The sequence below is a fragment of the Archocentrus centrarchus genome, chromosome 11 (assembly GCF_007364275.1).
Source record: "Archocentrus centrarchus isolate MPI-CPG fArcCen1 chromosome 11, fArcCen1, whole genome shotgun sequence".
Classification (NCBI taxonomy): domain Eukaryota; kingdom Metazoa; phylum Chordata; class Actinopteri; order Cichliformes; family Cichlidae; genus Archocentrus; species Archocentrus centrarchus.
Genome location: NC_044356.1, coordinates 21715238 through 21737889, shown reverse-complemented (window position 1 = coordinate 21737889; position 22652 = coordinate 21715238). Strand labels below are relative to the sequence as shown.

The 22652-nt window shown below is 41.9% G+C and overlaps 2 protein-coding genes across 5 annotated transcripts; one reads left to right on the top strand and one right to left on the bottom strand.

Annotated features, from left to right (window-relative positions):
* Window positions 1–234: 234 nt before the first annotated feature.
* On the bottom strand, window positions 235–7140 carry LOC115788444 (polypeptide N-acetylgalactosaminyltransferase 15). 2 transcript variants are annotated; one of them, XM_030741469.1, is made up of 12 exons: window positions 6416–7140; window positions 6130–6296; window positions 5836–6040; window positions 4774–4941; window positions 4315–4432; window positions 3717–3911; window positions 3485–3616; window positions 3293–3394; window positions 3069–3212; window positions 2828–2984; window positions 1815–1891; window positions 235–354 (listed from the first exon to the last, which is right to left on the bottom strand). In XM_030741469.1, exons 1-11 carry the CDS (start codon window positions 6934–6936, stop codon window positions 1881–1883), a joined length of 1920 nt encoding a protein of 639 aa, XP_030597329.1. In that variant the 5' UTR covers window positions 6937–7140; the 3' UTR covers window positions 235–354; window positions 1815–1880. The 2 variants fall into 2 exon arrangements, with proteins under 2 accessions (XP_030597329.1, XP_030597331.1); XM_030741471.1 differs by lacking the exons at window positions 235–354; window positions 1815–1891 and having other exon boundaries at window positions 2586–2984.
* A 3852-nt stretch (window positions 7141–10992) lies between these two features.
* Window positions 10993–18118, top strand: gpnmb (glycoprotein (transmembrane) nmb). Of its 3 annotated transcripts, none has more exons than XM_030741623.1 (12): window positions 10996–11182; window positions 12508–12660; window positions 12742–12903; window positions 14062–14235; window positions 14328–14489; window positions 14609–14917; window positions 15521–15580; window positions 15717–15914; window positions 16464–16569; window positions 16814–17034; window positions 17153–17243; window positions 17436–18118. In XM_030741623.1, the coding sequence occupies exons 1-12, from the start codon at window positions 11113–11115 to the stop codon at window positions 17581–17583; spliced, it is 1854 nt and encodes a 617-aa protein (XP_030597483.1). In that variant the 5' UTR covers window positions 10996–11112; the 3' UTR covers window positions 17584–18118. The 3 variants fall into 3 exon arrangements, with proteins under 3 accessions (XP_030597486.1, XP_030597483.1, XP_030597484.1); XM_030741624.1 differs by having other exon boundaries at window positions 10997–11182; window positions 12742–12882; XM_030741626.1 differs by lacking the exon at window positions 16464–16569 and having other exon boundaries at window positions 10993–11182; window positions 15717–15903; window positions 17000–17034.
* Window positions 18119–22652: the final 4534 nt, after the last annotated feature.

Sequence of the window (22652 nt, the reverse complement as noted above, 5' to 3'; positions counted from 1 at the left end):
GAAATAGCCCCATAGATCTTCATAAAGACACTGCAGCTTCCTCCATCGCAGCAGCTGAGATCCATCTGAGTCACGCGGGTTCACTCCAATGTGTGTGTATGTGTCTGTTTGTGTGTATATTTAAAAAAATAAATAAATAAAAAAACAGCAGAAACAAAGAGGCTGGTGAGATTGTGACATGCCCAGCAGCCATCAGCATTTGATGTGGGAGTCTATTGTATTTATCACACTCACCTCAGCATGGAGAAGAGATGGAAGATGCTGTGTGAAGAAGGCAGAGGGGAGGGAAAGGGTTGCATACACCATCAGAGAAGGAGGAAAGTTTCAGGACTGGAGGGAGTACTGCACGAGTCTCTGGAGAAGGAGAATTTCACATCCAAATATCTGTTGTTGCTGTTTTGTTTTTTTTATTGTGTAAATGAGCACAAACAACTTACAATAATATTACAACAATGTAATGCTAGGATTTTATCTTTTACACATCTTACCCTGCAGTGAAAACTGATCAGAGTAAGCTGATAAGAAGTCACTGGTTATTATGTGTGCTTCTGTTATGGAAGGTCTAAGTACACCTAAAACAGTGATATCTGAATATGTTATTTTTGGCTTTTGAAAATTGTTTTTCCGACTCTTAGAAATCATTAGACAAAAAACACTTTCTAACTATCAATAAGAGGCTTATTAGAGACACTTCTCTTCATAGATGATGACTTAGACCTCACAGGTTAAACACTGTTTATGCCGTCATGTACAAAGGTAAGTGGATTTTTTTTTTTTTTTTTTTTTTGGACTAGTGAAGATCTGCTCCTCTTTAGGATAATACCTACTGAATACACCATCACGCCACCACAAGGAAAACTAGCTTTTTCACTCATTTATTAAGGGTGGCTGTGGCTCAGGAGGCAGAGCAGGTCACCTACTAATCAGAAGGTTGCTGGTTCCCTCCTGTCTGCATGCCAAAGTACCACTGGGCAAGATACTGAATTCCAAGTTGCTCCCAATGTGTTTATTGGAGTGTGAATAATAGATAGAAAGCACTTAGATGTAGAAATGAGACATGTTGTATGAGGGTTCAAGTAGAATAGAAAAGCACTATGCAAGACCATTCACAAAAAATCCAAACAGAGCAGGCAGAAAAGTAAGTAAACCCTTGGAATCAATTTCATTATCTATTTTATTACACTTATCCAATTCAGGGTCATGGTGGGCTGGAGCCTATCCCAGCTGTCAGAGGACAAGAGGCAGGGTACACCCTGGCTAGGTTGCCGATCTATTGCAGGGCTGACACATAGAGACAGACAACCATTCATGCTCACATTCACACCTACAGCCTATTTAGAATTAGTTAGCCTAACCCCATGCGTGGTTTTGGACTGTGGGAGGGAGCCGGAGTACCCAGAGAGAACCCATTTATACACATATACAGACATGAATGTTTGACCATTTTTCATAGAGAAATCTTCCATGCAATAGCCATAGCCCCTCTCTGAAGACCCGCAGCAGAATAATGTTGCACTTTTTGTCAACAGCTGTGTAGTAGTTACATACTAATCAACAGCATGTCGTTTAACTTATGCCTCGAGGTTACCTTTTTTATTCAAAAGGGGCTGTGAAGTTCACTGGACTAAGAGCACTGTAGGTTAAGAGCATTACTGTGAGGCTGAGTATAGGGGGTTATTAGAAGTCATCACCTCAAGGCCAAGAGAGAGTTACTGAGAACCAGCTCAGTCTTTCCTGCCTGCTGCTGTCTGTCCTTAAGCTCCAGGCTCTAAATAAAATCTTCACATGTGGTTTATTAGACTGTGAGTTAATACCTGGAAACAAAACCTGGTTTCCCTGTCGTAGACCAAATCCACACATGGACATCACCGTCACATCCATTAGGTTAGCACTAATGATAGAAATTCATATTAGAACATCATTATACATATTGTCATAAATGAATAGCACGGAGAGATGGGTGTTATTTGTGTTTAACAATAACAAAGAAAGGAGCTGGGCTTTTATAAAAGATTTTGAAGGCTGATGGCTCCCTCTGCTGTTCACAATTAATACATAATATCCATTTGTGTCAGGAGCTTAATACACATGGGAAAAAAGTAAACAATGACAAGAATAAATGCAGTTATTAGTCAGTGCCTAATGATAGTTGAATTTCAGATTCAGGGTCTTAATACTGTGCATGCTGCTCACTGTTCCAGTAGTTATCGGGACACTTCATCAGGGTGGTTACATATCACACAGCAGAGCTGAATTTAGTGTTTAGTATGAGGAGACTAAAACAAAGTCAGGGGAAATTTACTGAGATCTGAAGCTCATATTTTTGTATGTTTATTTATTTTAGCTTTTGTAGTTTGAGCTTAGATTTGTTGTAGATGAAGGCCGACATGATGGCCAAACTCACATTCTGAATTCAGAGATGTGGTAACTTACTGTCTGTTGGATAATGGGGTTTTTTTTTTGGAATTGTGCACAAACATGAATTAATGAAAGCATTTACTGAAGTAAACAATAATTTAAGATAATTTAATTTACTTTTTTTTTTATATATATGCTGAAATATTCACAAAGATAGCAGGTACTGAAACATTCCTGACAGATCATTTATTGTTTTATTAGCTAATACAGATAATAATAATTGTGATCCTTAAAACAGGAGCAAAAAGTGGCAAAATAGAGAGGAAAAGTATACTGTGTATATTTTTCTACATTACTGTGGGCACATTGTATGCCACTACGAATAGACGAAATGAGAAGCCTTTGAGATTTGCCTGGAATTTATATCTTGCTAATGCACTGGCTTCTCTGTGCTTCATCTATCAGGCACCTTTGGGAGCTACTAGTTGCTCAAAGTGCCACTGTTGCCTGGGGTGGTGGGTGCAATGGCGCATGAAGAGACCTCCTGTCCTGTGCTTGTTGTCACCTCCTTCTTTTACAGCTTCCAGACATAACTGAGACAACTGGTGAACGAGCTGGCCGCTCAGCTGTGGAAGAAAACATATACAGTGAGTCGGCTAAATGCCGTGGATGGTCATAAAAACTGTGTGTTGTTCAATTCTCCATCTTGCCTTTATAAACTTCCACTGCAGTCTGCTGGGGGTTGGTCGGTGACTGGGGCAAGGAGAGAGGACCGCCCTCTCCCCCTCGGTATCCAAACACAAAGCTCCCATGGGACCCCATCGCACTTCACCCTCAGAGTTTAGATCCCAGTGCTACAACAGGAGGAGATGTCAGCTTTGTCGCTGTCTCACTTGTTTCTTGTTTTCATCAGGTAATCTGTGATCAGGATTACCTGGCTACCTGTCCCTGTGCATGGTGCTGTACTCATGGCCCCACCCTGTAGTCCCTGACCTTGCAGATAGTCTGCACATCTGCCAGTACCGACACTGTACAGCTGCAAACAGATACAAATATGATACATTGCAGTCTATGGATGAGAAATATGCAGCTTCTTAATACATCTGTGTGTGTGAGCTTGTGTTACCTCGCCTGACAGTGCAGTTCTGTCCTGAGGGATATAAAGCTGTGGATAGACTGTAGTTAGGAACCAGTGGAAGTTCCTACAACCCAGACTCCTCTTCAGCCGCAGACGCTCTGTGATGTTCGGGCTTTCAGACTGTACAAAGAAAGAACGTTTCAGTTTTCAGTCTGTGGTGCACTCACCAGCCAATCTCTTGACCAGATGTGTTGACTCACACACACAAACGCACACACACCTGCCTGATGAAATGAGCAAGTGTGTCCCTTCTATAGTAGATTTTCTTGTATGTGTCCATCCAGGTGTCAGCAATCCGGATCTTGTTCTTCTGAAGCAAGTCCTGATCTGGGAAGCGATACGGCAGGTGGTGGCGAATGAGGTGGGCCACACGGGAGCAAGGCACCACCTCCATAGAGCCCCCGCATGACCACACCTGCAACAGTGGAGAAATATTTCAGTGATAAAGACTACAGAATTTTTTAAAATTCCCTGTTTGTGTATATTTTTCAAATTGTTTCATGTTTTCATGGTCATCCCAGGCAAACATGTTGATTTATAACATTTTGCTCTCACACTTGTACATTCATCAGCAGGCCAGGACATTCCCAGACCACTATCCAGCCTGAGATTTCCATTTGCAAAAGGCATCATCTCACAGCACAGCATTCCTCGGGCCCTAACAGAAGGCAGCCGAATCACTCAGGCAAAGCATCGCTAAAATACCTCACATGGCTTAAGATGAAAAGCAAATGCAGTCTGTCATCTCTCTGTCTGGTGTGTGCATGTGAACGGGAGGATTTAGTAGGAACGTTGACATTAAATGAGTTTTCCTTTACCCTGATTGACAACTCAATTTGTTCTGCACCCCACAGCAGCATCCCAGGGTCATAGGCTCCCACACTCTGGAAGAAATGTCGGTCGATGGCCACAACTCCACCTCCTAAAGCGGGACTCCTGTCACAATCAGAACCGGCATCATTTTTAAGAAGAAATGCAGGGATGTGTTGGTATCCCTGGCGCAGAATGACATAATGAACTTCAGAGTGTTAAAGCCTGGGTTTGCAAGACGAGGACAAACAGATCCAAAAGTATGACCCTTAATGAGCTTTCAGTTATTATACTTCTAATTTCAAAAGCAAAGGTCAATTCTGCACTTACATATACTGCATAAAAGGATGTATTATTAGATCTGATCAGTCTTTTTTTACATGGTTCGTTTGGTGTTTTTATGCCAATAAGAACTTATTAAATCTTTACATTGGGCACAGTTGCACCTTTAACAGCTGTAAACTTACTGCAAAGGTTGGACAGCCGTCTCTGGGTCTTTATGTTGCAGCTGTGGATTTGATTCCCAAAAGAAGTCAAGTCTCCAGTCGAACACCCCCCTAACTGGCCACTGGGTGGCATTGTACTGAAAGGTCTGCCAATCTATCACATCCATGATGGGGGACACCACTCTAGTCCTGAAAAGACACCACCCTCCGGATCTCAGCAGTTCTTTTTTTACCGCATGTTAAGTGTGGTGAGTCAGATTGATGTGGATCTAAAGCATGTCACTATGAATGAAATGAAACTAACAGGTAAGCATTAGGAATCACTGTTAAAGTCTTAAAAAGTCTTCCTTGACTACATTTACACTTACAAATCAAAATCTGTGCACATCTGTGTAAAATAGACACTGAGGACAAAAAAGTGTTGTGTTTTCCTTTCTGTGTGCATGTGTTTGTAATTGCAAATGCCAGACTGTGTTTCAGGCTATGTCACAGAAAGTTCAAAAGCATGCATTGTCTTTTGTCAGGGCCTCTTGTGGCTCTCATGTGTGCAGTCTGAAATATTTATGCCAAGTGGCCGTGTGTGATGTGATGCTCCAACAAAATGGAATGAAAAGATCAAAAAAGGAATTGAGCAAAAAAAAAAAAAAAAAAAAAAAAAAATGGGAGAGGGGTCAAACATGTGGCTGAGAGAGCTGAATGGTTGCAGATTCCAGGCCCGAGAGCTCAGCCTAATTACCTAGTCTAATTAGAGCCACGCTGCAGGCAGCCTGAGACATAAGACTAGAGCCAAATCATGAGGGTTCAGTGTTGGATACACACACACACACACTGCATGCATCCCCCTGCTTTACTAATGAGTAGGGGCAAATGATAAGTCCGAACCCTGCATCTCCTCACTTCTCACAAGTGGTTCTGTCAAAAAGCAGAGCTCGTTAGAAAAAGTACAAAAATCTGGCCCAATAACTATTTATATTTTGACATTTAACCCATTTAATAACTTGCAAATGGACTCATGCAACATACTAACAGGAGTTTTATAACTGCAAAATATGAAAAATTATTCTTAATTGGAGTAAAGAGTACCTGTCCTGGGCAATTCTCTCAAGCAGTGGTTCCAGCCAGCCCTTCTGGCATTCACAGTGTGAGTCCATGAACACCAGCACCTCCCCAACAGCCCTGGCAGCACCTAATGTCCGGCAACCTCCAACCCCAAGGCGTTTGGTGCTGCGAATCAAACGCACTCCATCCAGATGAGACACATACTCACTCAGCACAGTCTTCAAGTGGCCTGGGGGGTGCACAGAGAAAAGGCAGAGCAAGCTGTCAGCACAGTGCATGGATGGGTGGATGGATGGATGGATGGATGGATGGATTCACCCTGTTGACTTAGGTCGTCCACCAGCAGGACCTCCTGCAGATACTGTTTAGGTGCAGTGTCGAGGACACTGTGTACAGTGCGTAGGAGAGCAGACCAAGCCTCGTCATAGAAACAGATAACAACACTGGCCGACGGCAGAGACTCGCTGTATTGCTCCCCCACACACCTGTTTGATTGGGGAAAATGTGAAAACAGCAACAACAACATTAACTTTTAGTTCTCTTTGAACTCAAGTATGGGGCAACTTTTGGTTTATATTTCCAGTCGTGCGCTTTGTTCACTCACTCAGGATGGCGCGCCTCTGGCAGCCTACGATGCAGAGAAATCCTCTCGCTCACCACCTCATTGAACCCATACTGCTGCAAAGCCCTCAACTCCATATCCCTCTCCACACCTTCCAGTTGAAGCCGCACTGCTTTCCCCATTTCATCGTGCGTAGGTGGCCCGTGTACGGTGGTATCTTTACTTGCTCCGGGAAGAAGCATCTTGTAACTCCGCTTCTTCTGTGGCGGGCTCTTGGTGCCATGTATGGATGGGACGAATAAAAGCTGGTCTTCTTGCAGAGATTTTAGAGGAGTCAAATCGACGCCAAGCTCTAAAGCAGGGTCATGGGCGTCCACGATGACTTCCAGATCCGGAGGACTTTGGATCCGCTGAAGGGGGCGGCGGGGAGGGCCAGGTTTGGGAAGATTGTAGTCGCTGTCCCGGTTAAAGAAATCGGAAAGCGCGAGTGCAACCAGGGCGAATCCGATGAGCAACAGCCAGAGGCAAAGCATCCTCCTTCGCACAGCGCTTTTCAGCCTCATGCTAAGCGGCTCAGGAGACGTGAAACGGTTCTCAGGAGGTGGCCCAGTGCTGTTTTGAGTTGCAGATGTGTTTGTTTTCCTTCATCTTGAAGAGGATTGCATTTCACCAGTGTGATGCAATTCCAGTGGAATTATTCAAGAAATATAAAAATAAGTATATCGCACATCAGTCCTCGGAAGAGTAGAGGTGCATTCATTGAGCACCAGAGCTGGGAAAAGAGTGACATACAGGGCAGGTTTAAGACAAGCCCTCAACTTCCAAATGATGGAGGTGCGCTGACTTTGTCTCTCATCCAGCTCGTCCCGCGGTCCTAAAGCCTGGGCAAGAAACAGAGTTCATGTGAACGCACATCAGAAACATCTACCTGTTCCTCAGTCTGTTCGCTATAATTTTCTGCTTTACTAATAGCAGGGATTAAAACACAATTTTAGACAAATATTAGTAAAGAAAATTCTAGGGAGCGCACAGAGCACAGTAGAGGACCTTTATTATTTGTGTGTGTGTGTGTGTGTGTGTGTGTGTGTGTGTGTGTGTGTGTGTGTGTGTGTGTGTGTGTGTGTGTGTGTGTTCACTTTCCATCACAATAAAACTACTATATTTAGAGTTTAGGGAGTCTGAGTTGCTCAGAAACCTTGTTAGGCTCATCACCTTGTTCCATTATTCCTGAAACCGCTTGTAGAGAATCCTAAAATATCCTAAAATAAGTGTGATTCATTGATAAAGGCTATATCAAAACACAGCGTATTTTCTAATAGTGGTGTGCTCCGTTATAAATGAGTCCACACTGCAGTGGAAAGAGGCTATGTTTTTATATGTCCTCCAGCGTGTGTGTGGGGGAGACTGCTTGTAGCAGGCGTCTCCCTCCGTGCGTCACACATCAAAGATGTTTCCTCCGGCCAGCTGGCTTCGGGCCTCCGGGTCCCATGACCGTCTGTTGGTGCACGGAAGCGGGGCGTTCACGGCTTCGATGTCTTCGGTTCTCCGTGGATATCTTGGCAGTCAGTGTGATAGAAAAAAAAGACCGACGGACTTCGGTCCGTGCGCTTGTTTTGACAAGTGGGAATTTGCATACTTGTGTGTTGTCATAAAACTTCTTGGTATTGTGCGAATGGAATTTCCCACACTACGAAACTAAACTGTTGAAGAAAAAACTCGGAAAATGTCCACATATTCAGTGGAAAACGGGAAAAACTAGCGTCTAATAATTCCCTAATACGTTATGGTGATATTATGGAGCCCGAGGAGCTTTAAAGCTTATTTTGGCTGCAGTGAGAGGCCAGTTCACTGTCCTGGTGGTGGTGGTGGTGGCTCTCTGGCCGCTCCCGCACAGTCTGAATAACTGGGTGGGATTACCCTTCCTCCCATTATAGACTACACAAAGACACACACCTCCCTGGATGACAGGGCAGAATAGCTTCTGATAATTATGATTACAGTTTACAGAAGAGGGACAGGGACACCTGGAGAGACAGGCTAACAAGTTGAAAGCCTCAAGAAGCGGGCTTCAGAGAGCCACAGAGGCAAGATGAGGGTGTTACAAAGTGGGTGGAAATGAAAGAGAAAAACAGAAGATCAGAAAGAGTGGTGACCGGGTCCTGACTCCAATGTTCTAGTGGGAATGTGTTTATGCGCCTCAAGGGTGAAAAAGAAAGAATGTCTCCAGTGCTGCGCAGTGAACAGCCTCATATGTTCCACTGTACAGCCAAAAACACGCTGAATTAAAGTTTCCACCGCCAGCACATTTTCAGACAAACGCACAAACACCAAAGAATCTCACACACACACACACACACACACACGGACGCACGCACACAGACAGACACATTGAAGATCCAGTCCACATTCCCAGGAATGTTACTGCATTCCTCCATCCAGTCCACCAGCTAGAAGCCAGCGCTGTAAATGAGAAGGCACGACAGAGAGAGGGAGAAGGGGAAGAAAGGGAGAAACTAAAGTGACTGCTGGCTGCACCGTTGGCTAGTTTTTCAATCACACTTCTGTCTTTTTTACAACCTGGAGCCTTTACGCTGGGCTGAACAGAAGACAACCAGACAGAGGCACGCAGGGAGATATATTTTGAGTCTGTTGGACAATTAATACTTTGAGTCGCTTTTAAAAGTTGAAGTGCCAATAATTAACCAACTCCACCTTTATGCGTGTTTGCCATCTTTTGAAAATAAGCTGGATTTCTCCGGGTTTGGACCATGAAACCAATAAAAGCACTTCAAAATACCACTGCGATGGCATTCTCAGAGTTGCACCCCCATCCATTTTTTAAATTTTATTTTGTGGGGTTCAGTAACGTTTAACTGAAGTCTGGAAATGATCAAGCGGTGATGTGATTTGGGAGAGAGGAGTGGGGGTTCAACAGGCTGTGTGAGAAGCTGCGGAGAAGTGCTTCTCTCTACTGGAGAGTACCAGTATTGCAGTTAATGTATCTTTTCCCTACATTACATGGGTATTGACAAGAAAACAATAATTTTACCACATGGGTCCGTCCTCTAGATTTTTTGGTCAAATCTCGTAGTGGGCATCAGTGTTTCATTTATCCATGCGGATTTTCCGGCCGGTGAATTTATTCTAACAGCACGTGACCACATATGACAGCAATTAACCGTCATAATGCCTTTTATTTTAAATTAAAACACAAACTTCATCCGTACAGAGTCTCTTATACCTCAAGATCGATTTATTTATTTTTGTTTTATTTTTATTTTTATTTTTTTTCTGTTTCCCAACAACTAAACCGATTACATTTTGGAAAATAACACGCAACCGCGCCACCCACAGGAGAGACACAAATGATCAGGATCAGGAGCCTGGATTGGAGCTATTTTTAGATTTTATATATATTTTTTTTTTTTAACTGAATTATTTGCCAACATTTTCTAATGATCATTGCTTTGTTTTTCTATGCTTGAAAGTAAGGACATAATTTATTCACGTTTATACTTTTTTGTTTCTTTTTTCGTTTATATATGAGCGACAAATATTCAACATTGTGTTTATTATCATTATTATTACTAGAATTATTCTATGAGAGCTGTTTGTTCGTTCAGAATGCTCTGCTGACTTTTGAGCCCAGTTTTAAGAAATCAGTTTCCACGCTGGGAGCCCTTTGTTACCCTTTCCAAACTTTCTTGTGACAGCAGCAAACCCGCTAAAATACTGACTTTAATCACATGTTGGATGGTGTCGAAAACGAACACAACACCGCCGGATACCAAACGCTTCCCTTCTGTTTTTCAGGGTGCAGCTATGGCGCAACCTCCGCGCTCAGAGTGAAGTGTCTCAGCATGACGCAGCTTCTCTGTATCAAATATTTCAGTCATGTGTCCAGCTGTCACGCGTGGACTTCTACTGTTTATCAGACTTCCTTGGCAGAATGTAAAGGGGGGAAAATAATCTTACAAAAGGATATTCAGGCTACATAAATCTAATCATATAGTTACATGATAATGAATATGATCCGACTAAATTGGGCACAAGCCATGTCTGAATCCTTTATGTAAGAGCTCATAGGCTTAGCAACTGATCTTCTACTTATCAATCTTAAAAAAACATATTTCTTAAAATTACTACCCCACCCCACCCCCCCAAAAAAAGAATAAAATGAACTAATTTATTTTTATATGTAATAAAAACAATAGTTGGGTTATTTGGAGCTTGTAACGGTGCTAACATTTGAGAACAAAGGAGGAACAAAAAAGCAGGTAAAGAAAAATATTTATCGTGGACAAAATAATAATAAACCAAAAAAAAAAAGATTAATCGGCAAAAACATAAACATGAGAGGGAATAACATGACACTGTTCTGCACAGCACAAGAGTCTATGAATTTCAGATTACTGGGTGAATGAAATTTTGATCAGGTTGAAAGTGACCTAACTCTTCTTATCAAATGGCACTTGGGGAAGAAAGAAGAGAATGAGTGTGCGCATGGTGCATCTCGTCTCTCATGAGTTTCCTGCGTCCAGGAGACTAATGAGTGATGAGATGCGCCTTGTTAGGAAACATCACATGTTTGTGCGCTCAGCGGAGCCAGTTTAAATTAGCGAACACCAGGACAAGCAGAGGGGAAGTACTGGGAAATCTGGACGAGGAGAAAGAGGGACAAGCTGTGTGGGTGCTTTAAGCTGCAGAGACGACTGTTTTTTCCCCACTAACGCGTGGAAATGAATGCCCCGCGGTATATATTCCTCCTGGCTTGTGCCTGCTTTCTTTATCAAGCCGATGGACGCAAAAGTAAGTGGCGCTACTATGACGGAGACTGAACTGAAGTCAGCGTTATGGTGGTAGTTTTAAAAAAGTAGGTTTAAAGCGGTCTCATGCTGACTTCAGGTTGATACTCTGTTCCGAATTTATTACATGTCTTTACTTGAATTGAAATTGTCACCCTCAAATTACAGGATTGTTATAATACATGCTCTGTCTAAAAGGTATTTTTGGCGTATTGTGTAGTAGCTAATAAGAATAATTTTAGTTCCCAATATTTATCTCGTAGGTTTATTTATTTTTTGAATCTTTTTTAACCTGTCCTGTCATCAGCTCTCCACAGTCAGAGTCTCATGAGACTGATTAAGGCGTGTGCGCCGTTCAGACTGCCATTCACTCAGCAAACAGACAATTCTCTACATCCACAAAAAGCGAATAACTCGTAGCTTTCTTTAATTTATTACAATAGCCAGGTGGAGCCCCGTAAAAGCCTCCTACAGTTCAGCAATCCTTTTTTTTTTTTTTTACTCCGTTATCAAAACAATAAATGTGAGATTAATTTCTAATAAATGCACATTTAAAATAATTTAGTTTTTTGTTGGGTTTTTGTTGGGTTTTTTTTTTCACGCCATGAGCTCCCTTGGATGAATACATTGCTGTTTGCGCAAAGATGTTCCAGATGTTTGGATTATCCCCCACCACCACCTTTTAATCAAATTACATTTATTGAATTTGTTTTTGCGCTGAAAATATGTCACTCAGGCTAATTTAAGAGAAACACTAGAAAATAAGGGCGTGGAGTTCTGAATAAAAGAAAAACGCAGGAATACGGAAATTAACATCGATATTTATATATGTTTTTTTGTTTTTTGTTTTTTTTTAAACGTATCACTTTATTTAGGCTAAAACTTCTGCACACTTTCCCTCCTGTTTATTGAGATTATGATATTTAATCTCCAGAGTTAAATGTAATCTGCTCTACAGCCCCCAATCTGCATTTCAGTCAATGAGATCTTTTAGTAAAATATTTTATTTAAGGTGGAAACACACCAGGTACTGGAACCACAAGTCTGGAAATAATCATGATTTTTGTAACTGTGCTTACAAACATAGTGATGAGCATTTTGGGGGCTATGCTGTTACTAAATATTGAATTATGTTTTAAAAGGAGCCTAATCAAATCTGTGGAGGTTTCTCTTTTCGCAACCAAGGAAAGAAAACATTTAATCTCCAAATGGGTTCAGTTAACTAAATGACAGAAGCTCTTTAGTGAGGGACTCATGTTAAACCAGAGGTTGATTCAGAGTACATTTTAACATTCCTGGCCATTTTCTTTCTGCTTCCTCTCTGCCCAGCATACAGGGATGTATTCCCACACAAGCACTCATCAAGGAAGTTTCCATTTCCAATCCCACCAATTCCTGGCTGGGATCCTGATTCCAACCCATGGGATGATTACCTCTACCCACCACTAAACATAAAGTTAAATGATTTTATGCACCACAGAGGTAGGTAATGGTTTGTTTTATTTCTTTTTTTTCTCTTTAGATAATTCAGGTCATTAACCTGGAAGGTCTACCTCTCTGCAGGTAAACCCAAAGTCCATTTGACCAGTGACAGTCCCGCTCTGAATGGCTCTTGCATCACCTTCACTGCCAAGTTGGAGTATCCTCCCTGCCAGAAGGAGGATGCCAGTGGGGACCTGATCTGGGATGAGCACTGTGAGGACGGTACGGAGCTGGAGGCCTCAGGTGCTGCCAGAAAGCTAGGCCAGGCCATGAAGCTGCGCGCGCACACACACACACACACACACACACACACACACACACACACACACACACACACACACACACCTCCACAAAGCGCCACCGGAGCATATTCACTGAATAACACAGATCATTACAATGTAATATTGGAACCTGATGGTCCTGAAATTCATGTGGATGTTACTATGACGCACACTCACTGCCTAAACATTGCTGCAGACCAGGCACACACAAAATCATGCCAAAGGGCGCTTCCTGATGGCAGTGGCCTCTCCAAGCAGGCTGATGTGCCACCACACCGCAAAAACTGCTGAGAAAAAAGGTGAGAAGAACATGACAAAGAGCCAAAGGCTCTCTAGATCACAATCCTATCAAGCATCCACAGGATGCACTTGGACCAGTCCATTCTACAAAAAGGTCCACCCCACAACCCACATTAACCAAGGGCTTTACTGCCAGCAACCTAGAGCCAGGCACTAGAGGTTTGGTGGTCTATGCTTGATGGATCAGAGCAGTTTTGTGCACGAGAGAGACTCACACAATAATAGGCAGGTGGTTTTAATGTTGTGGCTGATTGGTGTACGCCCACCAGAGAGCACTCTAGATTGCACACTATAGCAGAAGATTAGCAATCATGATGATGCATGAGCATGCTTTAAACAGTATCCGTAAGGGTGTTTGTGCTTGTGGCTTTTTTATTTTTTGGCCACTTGGGGGCAGTGTAACATGGTGGTAGTCCATCTGGCCAATGTATCTCCTAAAGGAAATATTTTTTGCTTTAGCTTCACTTTAGTTTAGTTTATTTGGTTAATCACTGCCAGAGCACACACACACACACACACAAAACTTGGCATACGAAACCAGGATTACACAATAAAGTGTGAACACTTATTTCCATTGTGGTCCCAGCGTCACTGTAAAGTTGTTTAAAATAAAACCAAAACAAGTAGCTGAAAGGAACTAAAACAGACAAATTACAGCCCAGTGGACCTGGCAGCTTATCTTAGCATTTGTAACTAAAAGTCATCTCATCAACAGCATGCGTAGTCACTGAACAGATTTATCATGCAAATATATTTATTAGTTTTTGGGGGGGAGGGGATGAGAATAAAAATTTTCACATCACTTTCTTCTGTCGAGCAGCCAATGGACAGGTTCACTCTGGCTATGTGTACAACTGGACTTCCTGGTTGGACGACTATGGCTTTGGAAAGTGTAGAGACAAGACAAAATGCAACGTGTTCCCAGATGGGAAACCCTTCCTTCAGAGGAACGACTGGAGACGAAAGAGTTACGTCTATGTATGGCACACAATGGGTGAGATACAAGTTTACAAGTATGTGTACATGGGACACAAAAGGAAAACATGATCTCAAACAACCTCCATTTGTCTCCTCTCTTTGTCCCAGGCCAGTACTATGAGACATGTGACGGCTCTTCCTCCAGTGTGACCATCAATACCACCAACATCCCTCTGGGGGCAGAGGTCATGGAAGTCATGGTCTACAGGAAACGCGAGCGCAGGAAGTACAGCCCCCTCACCACCGCCAATACTGTCTTCTTTCTCACAGGTGGAAACAAGTTCACTTGTACAACTTCATCTGTCTTCATGTTTCAGCCGAACAGAGCTTAAAACAAGCAGAAACCCAGGACATTTTTTTTTTATTATTATTCATATGCACTCCCTTAGATAAGATTCCAGTGGCGGTCGACATCTCTCAGAAGGGTGCAGTCAACCAGTCTGAGAATATTTTCATCAGTGGTGAGGATGTGGTTTTCAGAGTCCACCTCCATGACCCCAGCGGCTACCTGAAAACTGCCGCCTCCATTGACTACATCTGGGATTTTCGAGATGGCAATCAGCTGGTAACACACCGCAACATGACCACACACGCCTACAGTAAGCTGGGGACCATGAGCGTGAAGCTGGTGGTCGAGGCAGCGTTTCCAGTTGAATGTCCGCCTCCTGCCAATACCCCGACCTCAAGCACTTCCACAGGTTCTGTCACAAACAGAGATATGGACATGACAAAATGAGCCAAGTATTATCTGAAGATTAGTTTTCTCTGCAATTGGGACCAAAGTTGATAAAATATACATTATTAATTAATACTTTAAAGATCGAATTGAGACTTTTAAATAATCAGGAAAGTGTTCACTGAAGTCATAAATAAAATGAAAGTTGGGCCAGTTTCTCAGACTTCCATACAAGATATTTTTGCACCCAGAGCAGTTGCCCCCTGCTGGCCCCTGGAAACAATGCATTTCTGCTTCAGATTAACTTTTCAGACCCAGTCTATATTTTATATACAGTCTGTTTCTACCAGACCATACCATGTTAGTGTTTTTTTTAAATAATATCATGGAAATGCCAAAGTATAAACTTTAAAAAAAGGAAATGACTGCTCTCTCTTGGCTCTACATGGAGAATATGAAACCACTGTCGCATAATCAGTCAAGATTTAAAGAATGCAAATTTGTGTAAAACTTTAAAACAGACCCTTCACCTCACTATGTGCAAGTGTTTACATTGTTAAAAAAACAAACAAAAAAAAGTGACTCAAAGCTAATGGAAATATGTGCATTCCTGTCGTTTCCTCAGAGGCTCCTACAACTCCACTTGTTACTCATGCTGTTACTACCAAGATGGAGACCACACAGGGTGAGACTTCACAGCTAAATATGGATTGTGATCCTGTAGGAATGCCTCATTTTGAGGGGAGGTTAAAATACCTGTATGCATCATATATGCACGCTTGTACACACGTTCAGTTCTTACCATTTGCTTCATGTTACAGCGCCGCCCAGCACCAGCTTGTCCCCCGCCTCCTCCTCCTCTATTTCAACGAGTTTGCCCACCACGGAGCCCCTCCCTTCCACTGTTGCCCCAGAGTCCATCCCCACCACCCCGCTGTGGCTCCGCACCAGGCGTCTCAACAGCAACCAGTGCTTCCGCTACGCCTATGGGACCTTCACAGGCAACATCACTATCGTTGGTAGGTGGCAGTGTGTATTATCCTTTTTAAAAGTGGAACCTGAAGACAATCAAAGTTGTTAGTTATCAAACCTTATTTTTTTTTCCCCCTTTGAGCCAGTGAGTTAAAATGAATATGGCAGTGAGCACATTTAAAATGTTATGTTGTATGCTAGTGAGTCCTTTTTTTTTTTTTTTAAATGTTAGACATAAATGCAAACCTTTGCATGCTATGAACAAAGTGGATATGATTTTGAAGAAAAGGGAAAAAAAAAAATCATTTATCACAGTAATGTATAAAATGCAGCCTGGATTCAGTAATATATACAAGAATTAGGCATAAGTATGGGACTCTTATGTACCCCTTAAAATGAAAAAAAAAAAAAAAAAAAAAAACCTTTCTGATATGCAGCCATTTGAAAAGAGTACACCCTCTTTGTTGCAGTCCAGTTTCTCTCTACAAACCTGTACCACCTGAGCTATAATTCTGTGATTGGTTGCATCATCATATTATTTAGGGGGAAGAGGCTTACAGAGCCAAAACCAACAAAAAATATTCTGTTCCACACAGAGCCCAAGCACCTGCTGAACACCCTGCCAAGGAGTCAGATTTTGGAAGTGTCAGCCCACAGAGTGACCAACACTGATGTCAACTTCCTGGTGAAATGTCTGGGCAGGTGTGCATTTAGCTATTTTATTCTTTATGTATAAATTGTTTTTGTTTTTTACAGTTCATCTTAAAAAAAAAAAAAATTACGTTTTTTTTCACTGTAAGTTAAACAAATGCAAACCGTCTTCTCCCTGCAGATCTAGTTTGGTCACTTGGGGCTAGGGCATTGTGTAGTTACAATCTCATGTTAAAAATTTATTTATTTTGATAAACAGGCTCATTTGATTCATCCTTTTATCCCTTATCTGCAGCATTCCCACTTCAGCCTGTACCATCGTGTCAGACCCCAGCTGCACTCAGGTACGCAATATTATGTGCAACGATGTGCCGTCGCTGTCAGAGTGCAAAGTGCACCTGAGGCGACGGTTTCTGGAACCTGGCACCTACTGTGTGAACATCACCTTGGAGAACTCCAGCAGCCTGGCCCTCACCAGCACCACTATCACCATCACCAAGTCCCAGGAAACACCTGGTTAGCTACGCAAACACACAAGATATTTCTGGATGTGTGTTCTTGAAATAAACATGTACTCCATTTAACTATCAGTTTTGTAGAGACTGACACCTTCTTGGTGTGGTTCTGTTTTTAGTGTCTGAGACTTCTCGCACCGCAGAAGTGGTTCTCTCCTCGAGTGCTGTGCTGGTGGCCATATTTGCATTCATTGCCTATGTGGTTTATAGGTGAGTAGTCTTCACATACAGCAGCATTCCTTCAGTAAATGCATGAAGACCCAAGTACAGAAAGAGTTTTAATGCACAAGCCTGATTATGACCCTTCCCATAAAAACACCTCATTCTTTTCCAACTGCTGCTGCTCACACCTGATTTGAGTCATTACCCTCTTTCCACATGTTTAATTTTTCCTTCTTCCAGGCGTTATAAGGTGTACCGGCCCATTCGCAGGTCACTGGTGGAGGATGCCCGTGCCAGGGTTGGAGGTCAAATGGTTCGACTGAGAGAGGCGCTCTTCCCCTCCAGTGAGGAGAGTTGTCACCTGTTGACTGAGAGACACCCCCTGTAGGCTTTGTTGAGCTGTGTCATCACTTAAAGATCTGAAGCCTATGATCGTCAGATATGAATCTAATCAAAAGTTTAATCATTAAACTATCAAAATAGCAGGAATACATATTTGTAAAAAAAAAAAAAAAAAAACTAATTTTGCTTGTTTTGTTTAATCGTACTCTGGAAAATGGCTAATGCTACAGCAGTCGCTGATTGTAAGATGATTTTCTACTAAAGAGGCTGTTAAATGTGTGATTGAGGCACTCATTTTGACTACAACATAGGATGCAGTAGCTGCTATAAAATAGATTGGGCTAAAGCAATGGCCATTTCTGATTAAAAGAAATGTTTTGTCCATTCTTTTGTCAAGGACAGCATTAAAATACCGTTTTTATAGTAGTTTATAGGTGAAACCCTTGGCAAATGTTCACTAGTAGTGACGCATGTACGCTCTTCAGATGAGTGAATTAAAATGGAATTTCTTTAACTCCAAGTTTAAAAAAAAAAAAAAAAAAAAAAAAAATCTCAGTCAAGGAATTCAGAGCAACAGAAGCTAATAAAGGCTGTGAACAAATAAAAGCTGTGAACTAACCTCTGTTTTTAAGACATTGGAATTTGTCTTTATATACAGCTCAAAAAATTAAACAATTTAACTGATTTTTGGTGTGATTTTATTGAAGGGCTGATGTTTGTTTCCACTGACTTATTTTGTTTTCAGCAAATTACACAATGCCATCCACCCACCTTCTTCCACTTATCCAATTCAGGGTCACAGGGGGTGCTGGAGCCTATCCAAGCTGCCATGGGGCGAAAGGGAAAGCCACACCCTTGACAGGTCACCAGCCTGTGTTCTCACCTAAAGTTTGAGGCTTTTAAAACAAGCAATACAGTTACCATTGCTACATACCGTCCCTGTAACCCAACTGAAATAATTGACACATTCTTATATTGCTGTGATCAAAGCAGAGACACTGCAAAACAAATATCCAAACACTGCTTTCACTTTCTCGCTACATTTCTACATCAATGTGCTTTCTAACATTTGTGCACACATTCACACGCTGATGAGCTACTCGGGGTTTGGTATCTTGCCCAAGGATACTTTGGCACGCAGGCTGGAGCAGCCAGAGACTGAACCTGATGACCTGACCTGTGCTACCCCCTGAGCCACAGCCACCCCTATTTAATGCTTTTACTGTACAATATACTAAATTGCACAGAGGCAACAGAGGAAACTTGATAAATTCTACTTGTTAACTAAACATTTTACAGTCCTTGTGTAAATTTTACCAAGTGGCTTTAGATATTTCTCAAACTAACAACCACAGTATTTTTGCTCTGGATTTTTTGGGCATTGCCAACTCCAGGTGGTCATGACTATGTAGTCGTGTGAAAAACTAAGCACATATAGAACCACCTTTAGATGTTAAATTCAACTCATTGTCATTGTGCACACAAGTGATTGTTCCAGATCACTCATCCAGAGATGAGCATCTGCAGTCATGCAGCCAGAGACTGGCACTACCGTTAGGCAATGTGGTTTAAGTATCTTGCCCAAGGACAATGCAGCGCAGGGACGGGCTCAAACCGGCAACCCGCTGCGCCACTGCCACACACACACACACACACACACACACACACACACACACACTTTAGCAGCAATAACAGAGTAATCATATTTTGAATTTGACATTTAGGCTCACATTATTGAAGAATTTTTTGGCCCATTCTTTACATAAATTCGTTGATGTTTGCAGGAATTTCTTTGCACAGCTCTCTTAAGGTCCTGCACAGCATTTCAGTCAGGTTTAGGTCTGGATTTTCACTGGCTGGAAAAAAAAGAAAAGAATCAAGGTGCAAGCTGCAATGGCCTAGTCTATTGTAGATTTGCTGCTGTGTTTGAGACTATTGTCCTGTTGCATGATGACAGCTAAAGCTTGGCTCAGACAGATGGCCTCACATTTGACTTCAGAATACTTTGGTATACAGAGGAGCTCATGATTGGTTCAATGACTGCATGGTTCCCAGGTCCTGTGGCTGCAAGACAAGTCCAAATCATCACCCCTCCACCGCTAACATGGACAGTTGGCATAAGGGGGTTATGCTGATATGCTGTTTGGTTTCTGCCAAACATGCCACTGTGCATCATATTCAAACATCTCCACTTTGGCCTGGTTCGTCCAAACGATAGAAAAGCCTCCCCCCCATATGCAATTTTACAGACCTAAGCCATGCTGTCATATTGTTCTTAGGGGTGCTCTCCTGGCAACTCTTCCAAACAAGCCATACTTGATCAGTCTAATTGCACTGTTGTGAACTTCAACATTTAACATGCCTTGTTGAGTCTGAAAGCTAGCTCATGTTGAAGTCCACAGTAGTCCATAAAGCCACAGAGCACTGCACAGTCCGACCTTTGTGAATTTGCTGGGTCACCGACTCCAGAGAAGATTGTGTTACACACCTGAATGCTGCAGAACAGCAAACTGCCAAAACATCTGCTTTTATAGGGGTGCTCACACTTGCTGATGATCAGCCAATCAAGTTAAATAAAAAAATTAATAAAAAACTAAATCTTTCAGCAAAAACTGTTTGGCTTTCTGTTTCCTGACAAGCAGCTTCTTTCATTGTTAGTCATAGAAACACTGTACAACTGTGGCAATGAGACTAAATACCTGAATTCAAAGATTAAGAGGTGTGGCCCAGTATTTTTGTCCATACAGTGTAGTATTGCTCTGCTAGCCATAAATCAAAACCAAGTCATGCATAAATACCCTAATCAAAATAAACCTAAAAGGATTTCAACTTTCAAACATGTTCAAATTATTAAACTAAAATAGCTCTTGTACCAAAACAAGTATTCAAGAAACAGCTGTGTAGGAAGATCAGCATCTCCTGGTTTGTACCACACAGCAATTTCAGTGGGTCTTGCAGCCAAACCATAATCTTTCTTGCAACAGATACCATAGCCTAGAATTTAAAGCATGCCAATTATTTTAGGAATTCATGCACTTGTTAAATATTTTGTGGATGCATACTGCTGCAAAGTTTGGCATCAAGACCAGTTCTGCCTCAAGTAAATACAACTTATTCTGCTGCCTGCATGAGCATGTGAAAACCTTAAAATAAATAAAAATAAAGCCAGTTACAGTAGTCTAACCCTTTTAAAAAGGGTGCATTAAAGAAAGAAATGCAAATCTATATATTTTTCCTTTTTATTTAGAGGCATTTGACAAGTGGAGCTGTGTGTGAGAGGGAGGTGAAGGGGCACAAGCATTGTTGCAGAGAGGGTGAGGAGGGAATATCAAGCTGAAGTTTGATCACTTTTACAAAAACTCAGAGGCCCAGTCCCTCATCTGTCCCATACCAAGAGGAGGTTCCACATTACACAGCCAAGAAATGCTAACAGAAGAAAAGAGCTACCAAAATCAGCAAGTGTAGCATCTGTGAAAGACAAAAGGGGGATATGAAAGAAAGAGAAAAAAAAAAAAAAAAAAAAAAAAAGACAGGACTTGTAGCAATTTTGAAGTCTTACAAATCAAACAAAAACCAGGCCCTTCATAAGAAAAAAAACAAAAAAACAAACACCAAAAACTACTGAATTGGAAAGGAAAAAGAGAGGAGAGAAAAAAAAAAAAGTGATTTGATCAGTTTCACAGGAAAAAAAAAAAAAAAAATCCAAGCAAAAGTTCAACACATGTAAGCCACACCACCAAAAATAGAAAGCAGAAAGAACTATTGTTTGAGGATTTCAATTAAGTCAAAGAGTATATATATTTATAAACACTTGGAAAAAAAATTTTTTTTGATCACTTGATTCTTCTCAATTCTAAAGAGTTCATGATCTTAGTTTTTAATCTTATCTGGGAGAAGCGTAAAGGGGTGGAGAAGGGTTAAATTCTAACAAATAGAAGAATGCCTCTACTTCAAATACATTTCTAAAGAGGTAGATCAAAACAAACTGTAGGAGGGGGAAAGGTGTGGGAAGGGTGGGTTGGCAGGAGGAGAGTAGGGAATAGGGAGATGTTAGGGATTCTCTCTCTTTTTTTTTTTTTTTTTTTTTTTAAAGTATCACTTGTGCCCCTCAGTTAAGCACGGTGTTAGGAAGGCGCGCCCAAGTAGAAAGTGTTCAGGGGACTGAGGTATCAGTGCGCGCTGGCGCTCAGTGGGGGCAGGGCTGGATGCCTAGTGCCACAACAACCCCCCGCCCCCTCAGCTGAGGTAGACGGCGTTCTACTGTGGAAGCATGGATACACTCAAGCACTTTTACCACAATCAACATATTTACATTCGGTATGGAAAGAAATGAAATAAATTGTATCTTTAAGTTTTGGATTCCTTTCCTCTTTTCTTTCACCTGAAGTCAGGGTTCACTCAGTATTTTGTGTGCCTTTCCTGGCTTGTTTTCCCTGTAAGAACAACTAAATGAAATGTCAAGTAAATTTGTGGGTTACAGAGAATGTCCTCTGTTTAAATCGTTTTCCTTGAAAATTAAAGTTACATATGCATCTATCAGTGTGACTCCCCCTACCCTCACCATGCAGTGAAAGACGTCAACATCGACTTGATGGCCTAGCTACAAGGGCCACTCTGAAATGACAAAAGCTCGCTCTATGAAAATAAACCTAGTTGGGCTTGGATCTTGCCAAGACACTCGCCATGAAGGTGGCAGGTGGTCTGGGAACAGAGCATTCCACAAACGGATGCACCGCTGACTCAAGGGTAGCTCTAGGAAAAGACCCATTATAGAATTCTCTGCAGCACCCTGACCACAGCCCTCATAGGAAGGTGAAAGGAAATTCTGACAAATTAAAGTACCATCATCAATAACCATGGTAATCCCAAAAAAATAAATGGCATTGCTGCAATTATTTACGGTTGGCATTATTTGCATGTTGTAGTTTTGCACTTTTTTTTTTCTCTTCCTTCTTTCTGAAGATGGTGGACCCTCAGGGGAAAAAACTGAGGCAATTTTCTCTATACTCCTGTCAGCCGCCAGCTGAGGGGGCGCCAACTCTTGCTCCGGGGCTGCTATGTACAAATAGACTTTATGTACAGGGTCATCTTAAGTCACACATACACATGTACAAT